Source organism: Pagrus major, chromosome 12 (genome assembly GCF_040436345.1).
Source record: "Pagrus major chromosome 12, Pma_NU_1.0".
Classification (NCBI taxonomy): Eukaryota; Metazoa; Chordata; class Actinopteri; order Spariformes; family Sparidae; genus Pagrus; species Pagrus major.
The window spans coordinates 19,356,790-19,369,831 of NC_133226.1; the positions used below are offsets into that span (position 1 = coordinate 19,356,790).

General features: G+C 40.5%; 1 protein-coding gene across 2 annotated transcripts in view; it reads right to left on the reverse strand.

The window, feature by feature from the left end:
- Positions 1-13,042, reverse strand: part of dym (dymeclin) — a 54,280-nt gene that overhangs the window by 18,047 nt on the left and 23,191 nt on the right. For both annotated transcript variants that reach the window (XM_073478495.1, XM_073478496.1), the window contains exons 11-14: positions 12,776-12,901; positions 12,535-12,648; positions 12,323-12,417; positions 6,959-7,058 (exon numbers count right to left, since the gene is read on the reverse strand). In XM_073478495.1, coding sequence (XP_073334596.1) covers positions 6,959-7,058; positions 12,323-12,417; positions 12,535-12,648; positions 12,776-12,901 — 435 coding nt within the window. The remainder of the gene's footprint in view (positions 1-6,958; positions 7,059-12,322; positions 12,418-12,534; positions 12,649-12,775; positions 12,902-13,042) is intronic.

The window sequence follows — 13,042 nt, forward strand, 5'->3', positions numbered from 1 at the left end:
GCACCTGCTGCCTGCAGGGGTGGCACTCCTACTGCCCGGGCATAAACACAGAGAGAGTAAGAGAGACAGAGGGAGGATGAGAGGCTGACAGATATACAGAGAGACAGGCTAACAAGTAACAACCAGGCTGTGCGTCATCTTCACTACACAGGTGAGGACAGAAGAGACGAAAAGGGGGGTCAGTGAGTAAGTCAACTCCCAGCAGGATACTGACTTAATGAGAGGAACACAAGGAGACAGACTCGACATGATGAACTACATAAAGAGTGGCATCAGTCTACGATGTTACTTTGTAAAGCCTTACATCATTATAGAAGATTCTAATCAGTGTGAACTTCTTTTTAAGACCACCAAAGACTTTGCTATTTGAACCCTGGGATCATTTAGTTCAGGTTATAACTATAGCTTTATTACATTAACTGGGACTTGCTATGGACAGCAGTTTAGTGGTGTTTCGGAAAACAATGTCACCCACGTTAGCTTCCTGATCGGGTCTTTTCAGCCAGGACATGTCCTGATTTGTCACACCCCAAGCACGTTGCAGAACAAAAAAAAGACATCAGCCTTGACTACCAGTCATAATCCAACATAACGCATCATAGACGTCCCTCACCTTGTTGTCTACTCTCGCAGCTTTTGTACAGTTAAATTCTGCTATTATTCACGCAATTTATGGCAATTTCCATGTCCAGCGGAGCTCTCAGCCCTACGTGGTGCACCAGTTTTGGGCGAGGTCAGTAAGAACCAGTGCCTGGTGGGAAAAACCCAGCACAGCAGTTTGTATGTGGAAAGGGGCCTGCATTTTTTCACACAGTACAAATATCTACGTGACCACAGCCTTAGAAACAGCAAGGTATATCTGATGAAAGCCTGAGAAACAGCGACAAGTGAATACAACATTAATTCCTTCAAATAAAAAAGAATGGCTTTGTTGAAAACGGAAGCTGTATTTCAGTTTTTGGTGCAGCTGTGGGTGCTTAAAATGTTGAAATAAAATAAAAAATATTTTATTTATATTTGATTTTGATGAGCTGATATAAAAGAGTGCATACAATGCTAGTTTGGCAGGCCGCTTCCCACTACATCACTTAACAAACCATCTGTAGAACACGAGCCAAAATCTTCAAGGCAAAAAAGTTAAAGGTTTGACATGGTATGAAACCGAGAAAAGTAAAACGTAAAGGTGCTTTTTACGCTCCTCATTTCCCCATCTTTCCCCTCTGGGTATTTCCACATGAAATGACAAGAAGCTCTGTGTGTGTGTGCTCTGTAACCTCTAATTTCAGGGGAAAGCGGTGTGATACTATACATCAGTCTTGTGGGGTGATTGGTTCTACATCAAAAGACTACAAGAAACATGACAGGATAATGTTACATTCACATTTCAATCAATCAGTTCCTACTTTTAGGTAAACCATGTAGGAAGACAGACACTGTCTCCATCAGCACCATGGAATTAGATGAAATGGACATGGAGGAAAGTCAGCAGAAGGCCAGACGATGAAACTGCCATATTTTACAATCTCGGAGACGGAAAAGTTTGAGTTGAAACTACATGAAATTCCCATTTGTGATTGAGCCATGTGCAAGCTGAAGTGAACATAGTCATTTCATATAAAATATGTATAGGTGAGAAAGATCAGGAGAGGATGGAAAAGTATGGGAAAAAGGGGGCTGGAAGTGAGAGTTTATTTGAGATAAATACATTTCCAAAAGTCATTTTCCAGCAAGGGCCAAACTTCATTCCTCATTCACTCCCCCAATTTAGCATGTATATGCAGTATATGAACATTACACACACAAAAAACAACCTGATATTATTTAATTTTAGTAGCCTTAACATGGGTTGGATTTTGTTTGGCCAGTTGTTGAATAGCCTCAGACAGGAGCTCTGCAATTAAGATTAAGTCATGTCTCTGGATGAAACAGTGTTTTTTTTTTTAAATGGAAAAAAAAACTACATATTTAGTATATTATTAATGATTAACCAGTAATCAATTTTTAAGGCAGCCGACTATAAATTCAAGAAATAGCTTTAAATTTGCATTCCTATTTTATCCCTGAATCTAGCTCTACATGGAATCTTCAAAGCTGCATTCATTTGTTAGCAGGGTATGTTTGAGTCATCAACTGCCAATGTCAAACACTCCCAAGGCAATGAAAAATTGTAACCAACTCAAGTAAAAAATAATTTGATATGGGCCAATTCAAATGAACTAAATAATCATGTTCATCAAAAACATGAGCACCACTTGAAATAAAAAACCCAAACAAGTGCTGCTGCTTGAAATGATCTGTTCACGTACGTACACTTCAGAGACTGTGCAGTAATAACCTATGAGCTATTGTAGCATTAATTGAAAACTGAGGATTTTGCCAAACTCTTTTGTAGCCTAATAAGAAAGTGGCAAATTCCTGGAAGGCCTGATAATAAACAGAAGGCATAATGTTTATTGTCTGTTGATATATCCTGGGGCTCTGCTTTTTCCCTAAACAAGAGAAATGGTGCTACAAAGCTAATGCATGTGTCTACGCTGGCTATTAAAAAGAGATCACAGATTGTGACTCAACCAGTGCACATAAACACATAGACAGGGTGGTCCAACATGCTTCTGGCTCTGTGTCTGCGTCTGTGTGTGCGCGCGCTTGTAGTCTCTTCCCAGAAATGTGCAACAGTAAACAGACTAAGAGGCACAGAAGTAACATTACCACTACCACTGGCTCGGAGCATAAACAGTGACACACAACGCAATCCGCTGCAACACAGCACGCACTTCCTTCGTTTTTATGTTTGTATGTGTGTGCACGAGCACATACTGCATGCATGTCACTGCACATATCTCAAAGGGTAAGAAAAAACATCTGCAATCAGAGTTGCAGAGGCTGCGGAGACGACCGTGGGGCCCCCCTTGAGAGCTGCCCTGCTTGGACTGGGAGCCTCTAGTTGTCCCCTGAGGGCTCCAGAGGCCCTAGCCCTTCACTCTTTCTTCCCTGACACTAACCAGACACAGCAGCACAAACACATACAAGGATGGGGGGGGGGGTTCTATGTGAGGCAGACATCAAGAGGGACGGAGAAAAAGACAGAGATGTTAACACATAAGCAGTACGCACCCAGCTTTAACCCACAGCTTAGAGCATTTTTTTTCATATCCTCCTCTCAGTCTCTCCCTCGTAAAGAGAGCAATTACATGTCCAGGACAATCCCACATTAAACAAACATTAGTTCTCTCTCCAGAGCCAGACTCAGCCAAATTACATTGTTTCCAGATGCCCATCACAAACCCACCCTCTCTCCAAACCTCTCCCTCCCTCCCTCATCTCCTCTCCTCTCCTCCTCCTGCTTGTTTCTCCTCTTTCTATTGTTCCTCTCGCTTCCTCCTGTCCTCTTTATCTCTCCCTATAGTTCCCTAAACCTCCTCCTGTCCCAAGTTAACTAGAGGGATTGTTGTGAATAACACCAGAGCAGGCTGTTTTCAGTTATAACACTCCTAATGAAGGAGGAGAGGAGTAAACAAAGGAGTTGACGCGATGAGACAGCAGCCTTTCCAAAGTTCATTATAAGTAGGCAGATAAGAAAAGCTATGCATGAGGTTTTATGTAAATTTCAGTTCAGGATTCATACTGATGCCAGAGGATACAAATTAATGTCTGGTCAACCGATGTTTAACTTGCAGATGCCGTTTGCAACCCTAACTCCAGTTCAATATCCGTTTTTCGTATTTGCAGTTGTATTAAATGAACAACTAGCTGTTTATTTTTCATCTGTGATTTCTAAATATTAACAAATGAGCCAGATATTTGCTTAAAGGGGCTTTGTGGAAGAACTTGTTGCAATTTATGTGTTAATCACTTTTTAATTGGCCATATGTGAGCGGATTGTAACGTGATGTGAAAAATGAGACCTTTGTCTCCCTCGGTTGTCTATACAAGCCTGTGCATAATGTGTTTAAGTTGTTTAACGCGGCATGCCTTGAAACAGCCCACCACGTATTGACTGACAAGACATTTTTCGATACTCGATAGCCATGACAACGCCCAAATCGTGGGCTTCAATTGACAAAGTAAGCCTTGTTTTTAGCTTAGCCACTTGCCCTACACACCTTTACTATGTCAAAACGCATATTATAAAATGGCCAAGACTGCCTTACTTGACATTGCACTGCCTGCTACGTGCGTATGTCGAGACATTTTGGTCTTGACCACATATGTCAACCTCATGGTGACACTAGAGGAAGTCATAAAGATTCCTCCTCTTGATGTTGGTGGATCAACCAGCCGACCAACACTTCCCTCCACAAACCACACCACTAGCCTGGCTAATAAAAATAAAAAAAACCCAGAGGAAGATCTGAGGAAAATTTCGCATAGGCTAACAAGGTGAGGACAATTAGTGTGATTAACAAAAAACAACACAAGATTAACAGCCAGAAATATGGGAGAAACAGAATGTACACTTTTGTGCGAGCTCACATGAACCTCAACTGCTCTCCAAGACAGAATTTATATCTCTGAGTGGGTGTTCATGTGCTCATGCTCAAAGGCTAAACAATACAACATGTTCCTTTTAATCCAGAGTTGTCAATAAAGCTAAAAGTTGACTTCCAGCTGTGAATGATAGCCACCGGAACCGTTGTAGACATGGGAACCAATGTCACATTGAGTTAGTATAGTCTGCGCTCAAGGATAACAGCGGTATCAGAAAAGTTGACCAGCTCTGTCTTAAACGTCTCTGACCCAGACTGGATGTCAGACACTATTCTAGGAAAAAACCCTCGTTGTATAATTCCCATGAAATAATCACACTGGAAATCTGCCTCCTGCCCTTGAGCAACACACTGAAACTCTACCAAAAGCGGGAGTGCTGTTGTTGAGTACACCTTAAACTTTGACCTCTAAGTGTGTGCACATGTACTTATCGTATTACTGTTTTTAGTATTATTATATTTACTCTGAGTGCTCTCCTATTTTTAACAGAAGATTTAATCATGACAAAGTAATCCGTCTTTATGTTTTTCTTCTCCTGTTTTAGTCATGTATGTAGTGGCCATTTATGCATGTGTGTAAATAAAAAAGAGCATTAAAATAAACCCTGAAGGAAGGACGGATCAAAACAAAGATGGATAATTGCATTTTATATGTTTTTACGAGTGTGTTTGTGCTCGTGTGTGTTTGTAAGAGGCCTCATCAGACAGTCACTTCACGGTTGAAGGAGCACTCAAATACTGTCACGTTTCTCCTCAACACCTAAGGGCATCTGTGAGGACCTCCAGATATATCTCCAGCCCCCAAACACACACACACACACACACACAAATATGTTTACGCGCACACAGACACTTATCTAGGGACCATGCAAATCTAATGAGACAGCCAGACTGAGACATGTGCAGACAAACATGAGGGCAGAGGTCCCTGAACACAAATACAGACAATCATGCACGTCAATAATCACAGCCATTGGTCAGGTATGGCTAGAGTAAGACCCACAGATACTTGATTGCATTTGGATGACGTCCTGATTAATTTATTGGTTTAAGCTCTGCCAGTTAGTGAAAGCTGCGGTGCTGTTAAGATTTCAATTTCAGATTAACGCCGATGTTTCAGAAATTTCTAAATTACTTTGGTGCCGCCGTTCATAATAAATTTTAGAAACGCTCGATACTTTCATCAAATATTATTCTACAAGTCGAGACTCCATTTCAGTACAAATTAAATGTGCGAGACGTGGGCTGGAGGAGTAATGAGAAGAAGACAAAGGACTGGAGTAGACAGAGCAACGTGATGCTTTCCAGGGGATGAAAATGTAGAAACAGCATCAAACTGTGCACCATCATCCTCAAAATGAATCCTAGTGAGTACCTAAACTGGCCGATATAATTGGTGCCAGGAGCGACAATTATAGCGAGACATCAAAAAACATTTCAAAATCCATGATGGAGGAGATGCTGCATGGCAGACCAAATCAAGTATGTCAGCATAAATCAAATAATGCTGACATAGCAGCTGATAGATACATTGGCTGATGAACTGAGAATGTATTGATTATAATTTAGATGATAAATTATACATTTAAGTGATTTGTGATAAAATTGCAACATATTTTCATAGTTAAAGCTTTGAACTTAAATGCTGTGGTGACAGCTTGTTTTTCAAACCATTATAAAATAGTTAAAGAGGCTCTATGTAAATAAATTCGACCATCCCATCTCTCTCGGTTGCCTATACAAGCCTGTGGGCGATTTGTTGAAGTTGTCTCAAGCTGCTGGACTGTGGATTTCTTTCTGAAGGACAAACTATCATGTCTGTATGCTAAATATGAAGCTTTGGCCAGCAGCTGCTTAGCATAGCTTAGCATAGTGACTGGAAACAGAGGGAAACAGCTAGCCACACTCTGTCCAAAGGTAACAAAGTCCACCTATTAGTGCCTTGAAAGCGTACTTAAAATGTTTTGTCTTCTTTGTTTAACTGTATAAAGTAAAAATGACAATTTGTGGTTTTACGGGTGTCATTAGCGGGACTATTTCTATTTCTATACTATTGGCCAAGAAGCCTTTGCACACATCCAAGAACTAGTCCCGCACATAAGCGTAAGCTTTCTGTTTCTCCCCCTTAACACTCTTTATGCTAAGCTAACCGGCTGTAGCTCCTGTTTAATGGGCAGATGAGAGAGTATTATGCATCTCACTATTTCTTTAAGAAAAAATGTTGGGTTATTGTAACAACTGATTCATAATTAACTGAAGGAAAAATGAATAGAATATTTGACAATGACCTGTAGTCGCAAAAGTCAAATTTCTTACTACTTTGAATAACAAATGTAACATCACAGTCACAAAACTGAAACAAACGCTGATGTCAACTTCTGTACCTTATCCAAGTAGACATAATTTAGCAACTACTAATCTAAACTAAACTGTGTGCAGACAGAGAGAGGAAGAGAGAGTGTGTTACTCACATAGTCGGGCAGGGCTGTGTTGTCTCCCTGTCTGCCTCTCAGAGACTGTGTTGCCTGCTCCAAAACCTTGTTGTGCTTTTTGGAAAGCAAAGCAAATAAACTGCAAGAAAGACACAGAGAGGGGAAATGACAGATGAATGATACACTTCGATGAAAACCAAAGAACCAAAATACATATCGTCATGCTGACCAGTAATTAATATGCTGTACATACTCAAATTGTGGCCTTTACCCCGTTTAACTGCAGAGAGAAGCCTTTATTTAAGAGAGATTATTATTAAAGACCAGTCTGTTTTTCTTTCTAAATGAGGCTGTTAGAATAATTAATAATAATTAGTCTTGGAATAACAAAATAATCATGAAATTGGCAGGAGACGGTTTTAGAAATGATGTGTCAAAATACTAAACATTACGCTTAATTTACCTTTAATTTACAATAATGACGTCTTATTCAAACCTGGCCTTTATTTGCCCCAAACAGGTCACAGCCTTAGTTAGTCTTCGAAAAGCTCCAGTGTTTGTAGGTTTGTGTGTTTGCTGCCGCTGTTGGTGACAGTCTATTATTTGACCCGCTGGTTAACCGACTTGCTTTACCCTCATTGTTTGTGTTTGTGTGTGTACGGTTGTCTGGATGCGATGGCATGACTGCATGTGATGGATGGAAACAGACATACATCAAGAGTCCTTGAGTATGCTTGGGTGACCTTGGGTTGCAATAGGGTGGGTCATCACGCACACGCACGCACGCACGCACACACACACACACAATCTAAGGCACAATGTCGACACTACAGTACAGCGGATTCACTCAACAAGAGACTTGCGAAAAAGCACATTTTTAACAAGATTTGCCAAGTTGAGCTTTGAGTGATGTCTGTGCAAAGAAATCACTGTGATTTAGAGTTGTTTTAGATAATAAAAAAAACCCTGGTATGCATGATAATATCAGCACATTGTTATTGCTATCAGTCGTTAAACAGCCTTAAAATGAAATATCAGCATACCCAGAAATTTCTGCAAATATGCTGATAAGATGACATTTTAATTATGCACATGGGATGTGAACAGTTGACTAAGTAGTTTTCTTGTTTTGCCCAGTGAATATGTACATTCTGAAAAGCAATGTACTGGGTCCATACACATAGTCTGGCTCCATTCGACTCATTTTGACTCCATCAGCCTCAGGTTTTTCATTTCCATTACAGCAGCACTAGCAGCTTGAAGATGTGTCATTAACTGATGACACGCTTGTCTTGAGTAGTGGTCAAAGGAGCAGCTGTAAACACTCCATGTAGTGCTATCAATGAATAGCCACTAACAAAGCTCTTTTCTACTACAAAAGTCTGCCGTTATTTAGTTATTTAAAAGCTTTTACAATGAAGCAGCAAAATCAAGAAATGTTGAATTTCACCAGCAGTATCGTAATGCGACTCCCAAAAATGATGAAACAGTAAAATAGAGCCAATGTCTGAAAGTACAGACATGGAAGAAGGAGAGAAACTAAAGAGATTCAGTTAGAAGCTACAACAGTACAAAGAGCTAAACACAGAAAGACTTTTAAAAAACATCTGTCTCGCTGGCCTCCTGCACAGACATGAGTCTAAAAATCCTAACACAGGCTTGTTTGAGGGGGAGAAGGGGCGTTGTCATGGTTTGGCTGCAGTCGTAAGACGTCACTGCAGACTGCTTGACATGGTAAAACTGGTATTTGTAAATGCAAATTGGCATGGCTCGGTTTGATCCTGCATGGCCAAATTTCCTGGTGGAAAAAGCCCTTGTGTCTGCATCTGCCAGTGGGCCATCAACATGGGAGAAGGCATGATAATACGACAATTTCACTACTGGAGGAGAGACTGAGAAATAAGTGCATACATCAATATCAGCAATCAACCAAAATGAGTCGGTTAATATGGGCATATCGTATGTCGGCAAAAATACATTATCCCTACTAAAATCCGTCACTAAACAACCCAGTACGAGAATAGTAAAGTAGTACTGTATTTTGGTTGTTTAAAAATGTAATCTTTTTCTCTTGTTGAGCTCTTCATTACAGCTATTGAATCTATTATAGAGTGATTTCTTATTCATTGCAGTGTTAAATATTCTAATTATTCCTGACCTTCTGTTATAATTACAACTTTTTAATAGTCTTTTTAGGCGCCCAGGGGTGATGAATGTTTAATTTGTTTGTCAATCAAGGAACAGAAATTGTAGAATAAATTAAATTCAATGACAGCAAAGAGCGAGGGAAAGTCAGAGGCACGAACAGAGTTCAGCTAAGCTCCTGAGAGCTACACCTGTCCATCTGTCAGCACTGCGAAACACACACACAAAATCTCTCAGCATTCGTTATCCAGGCTAATTGGCCAAATGATAGCTGAATGGAGATATCTGAGCAGCTTTGAGGAGGTCTACTTGTTATCTACAGACCTAATGTCAAAGGCCCTGTTAGCCACGACTACTCGATAGGACCTGTTGTACTATCTTGTCAGTTTTTTCTACTTCAAATGAGAGACCACCGACGTAGTTCCACCTGGGATGTTAGCCGACAAGAAAGCACTGTCTCCTGATGCTCTGTCACATCCCTCATTTATGTCAAGGCAGTGACGGACATGGCCCAGGAAACAGTGACACAGAAGGATTTCCACACTGCTGGTCTGATCCCAAAATCAGTTATGAGGCTGAAGTAATGACAGACGAGGTCCACCCTGACACACTGAAGATGTTAAGTTGCTCTGTGTCGACCCGCTCAAAGGACTCTTTCTTTATCTGGACACACACACACAGTGCATGGCTCTGTTCCTTTCTCTGAAATTTGTATTTGGACATTTGTATGTTTGCGATAACTTTTATTTTACACATTAATTTTAAGGCTTGAATAAGGGACTGTTCAAAAATATTTTTGCTAATGCTGCTGATGTTTTAAGGAAGGATTAAGATTACATAATCTATTGAGGAACAGTAAATCTGATACATCATGGCATTTCATGGAAATAATGTTCTTAAAATGAACCAAATTAATTTCCATGTGTACACTGTTGTGTTTTATCAGCCGATACAGTAGAAGACATAAAAGTCATCACCACAAAATCTGTTTCTACTTGTCTTTATCTTCAATATGCAGTTTTTTGCATTGACATTTTACACTTTTGACCAAAACAACTAATGATATACAAAAAATGTACACCTCAGGCAAGCGTAAAACCAGCTAGCCCCAGCCTGTCACAGTCCAAAGCTGCAGCTGCTAGCTGCACAGCTAACTAAGCTAAATAGCTAATGGCAGCCACGTTTAGCAGCAGGTTGCAGTAATTCTGGTGATATGCTGCCTGCTATTTGTTTTGAGTATGAATTTGACAGGTGGCCAATTCTTATAAATCGCACCTTTAAAAGTTGCTGTATCTGTTGAATCTGCACACATTAGACTGATCAGTGAGTGGATACAGAGAACAGAGGCGGTGGAGATAGAAAATGAATAGACCAAACCACTGTGACGTCATGCTAACAATAAAAGTCACGTTTCCGCTATGTGTATTTTATGTACCGTGTTGCTTTGCTTGATAAACCAAATCCAACCAACAGCCACATCACACCAACATCAAACTCATGTGGTATTTTTCTTAGTCGTTGCCTCATGGATCGTCTAAATAAGGCCTAACATTATGAATGAGATGTATAAACTTTGAAGTAGGAAGTTATTGTAAACAAACATTGTTATTGGTTTCATAGGAAATAATAAGAAAATGTGGTGTTGGTGGTGGAGGCAGTTCAAACCCACTGCAGCCTGTAAATAAACAGCACCAGCTGTGATTCTCTCTGCGAGTCAATTAGGGGCAGAGTTCAGCACCGCCTGGCTGCAGACACTTGGAAATTCCTGGCAGGAAATTCCCTTTATTTATCTAGCCTGCCAGCCAGTTTGGCCCAGCCCTGGCCATCATAGTCATCACCATTATCATTATCATCAGACATGAAGTCAATTCTCTACATCACTTACAGGACAGACTCACATTCATAGACAGTGTTCCTCTCTGACTCAAAACACCACAGTGTCACAGATATGGAGACACAGCCAGGCAGATAAGAGGATCCTTGAGTGTGCATGAACGTGTGCACGTCCTCAGGGAAGGAAGGAAGCAGTCCTTCCCATGCTGCTGGAGTTCACAAACAGACATGAATGACTTGGTGTTTGTGTGTGTGAGTGCGGTTTGGACCTTGTCCTCTCAAGTCTTCCGTCTGCTCAGTGGCCAAAAACCCTTTCCCTCTTTTCCCTCATGTTACATAACGTGCTGCTCCACACAGGCACACCACTCTCTCATTATTCAATTTATTAGTGTCTTCTGCTGCGGCCAAGTTACTATAACGATAAATATTTTGTACTCATTCAATATGAATCATTAAAATGAATGAGTGTACTTGTTTGTGAATTCAAATTTCCACCCTTGTCTCTATTTTGGCTTCTTTGCTTGACTCACTCAGATGAAGGCTGTGTAGAGGACTGTCATTTGATAAAGTCGAAAAACACACAAGATTAGTTTGTTATACACTACTTATACTGTTGATTTCAGCATATGAAACTACGTTGCGCTAAAATGGACTTCACTTCACCTCATAGCTCTATTTTGGGCAGACTGTATTTCACACTCCATATCTTTTAGCACCTGCTTTCTTTCTCTGGAATGCACAGGTTCTGCTGTTTTTACTCAAAATGTCGGCCAGATACGAAGCACACTCATTTCAGTATACAGTTGGATGGATATGATGATACCGGGGACAAGATCCTTCTGTACTATCCATACAATTTTTTTTCTAATCAGGCCTAGGTTTCTTAGACCATTGTTGGTTATCCATATTATCCATCTCTAGTTGGAGGACAGAGAAATTGTCAAGTATAAAAGGTCAGGTGCCAGATTTTAATTCAAACCACTAAGATAAAATACTTGATATCAAACAGGCAAAAGCACACAATAAAGACAGACTTGGTCATTCTGACCGAGTGTGTGACAACTTAACTTTTTGCCTCAAACCATTTTTAATATTCTTCCAAAGGATACATTTAATAAAATAAGATGAGCACTGGAAATGGTTGTATGGAAAACAGGGCAACAACTAACAACTATTTTCATCTTGATTAATCTAAGGGTTCAGACTTTTGATGAATCGATCAGTTGTTTAGTCCATAAAATGTCAGACAGTTGTGGACAATGTTGATCAGTTTTTCCTTGATGTCCACAAACATCTTGTTTTGACCATAACTCAAAGATGTTCAGTTTACTTTCACCAAGGAGTAAAAAAAAACAGAAAATTGTGAATTTGGACATTTTTTCTTAAAAAATTACTCAAAAGAATTAATCGAATGGATGTCCTCACCTGATGATGCGCTGGGCAGCGTACTGGTGGAGGCAACGAAACTGGGCCGACATGTTGGCAAGTGCAGCCAAACAGTTGGTGTGGAGGTACTTATCCTGAAGAGGGTGCACACACAAATTTACATGTAACTTGATGTTACCTTTTACCTGGAAACTACTGTTATTTCAATCTTTATCTATGGGAGAATAAAAGTGTCTACAACACGAACGTACCCTTGTCCGGGTCATGTTGAATTGGATGGTGCGGATGACCACCAGGATGAGCAAACTGCCGAGTGAGATCTCTGTCAACGACCTCTCTGTGTACCATGAGATGTTCTTCAATACCTGCGAGAGGGAGAGAGACAGAAATGAGGCATAAAAACCCAGGAATTAAGTAGTAAATAAGTAATGGAAGGTTGCAGTGGCAATTCCCTGAAATGTGAACTATGTGTATTAAAGTGTGTCTACCCACCACCTCGTGGATGGAGCGATTGAAGGCATCATCCTCTGTGAGGATGAGCAGAATAATGAGGGCCATGTACACATGATGAGAGTTTCTGTCCTCCACGTGGTAGAGTATCTCGAGGATAGGCATCACCTGAGAAGAAGAGAGGGAGAGCAGGAGGAAGAGGGTGAGCGTGTGCGTAGGTGTTGTCACAGAAGTGACATTCATTAAATTCTTGTTACAAGATTTCAGACTTTGAGTGGATCCACCACTGCAGAGAGTGCATTTATCAGG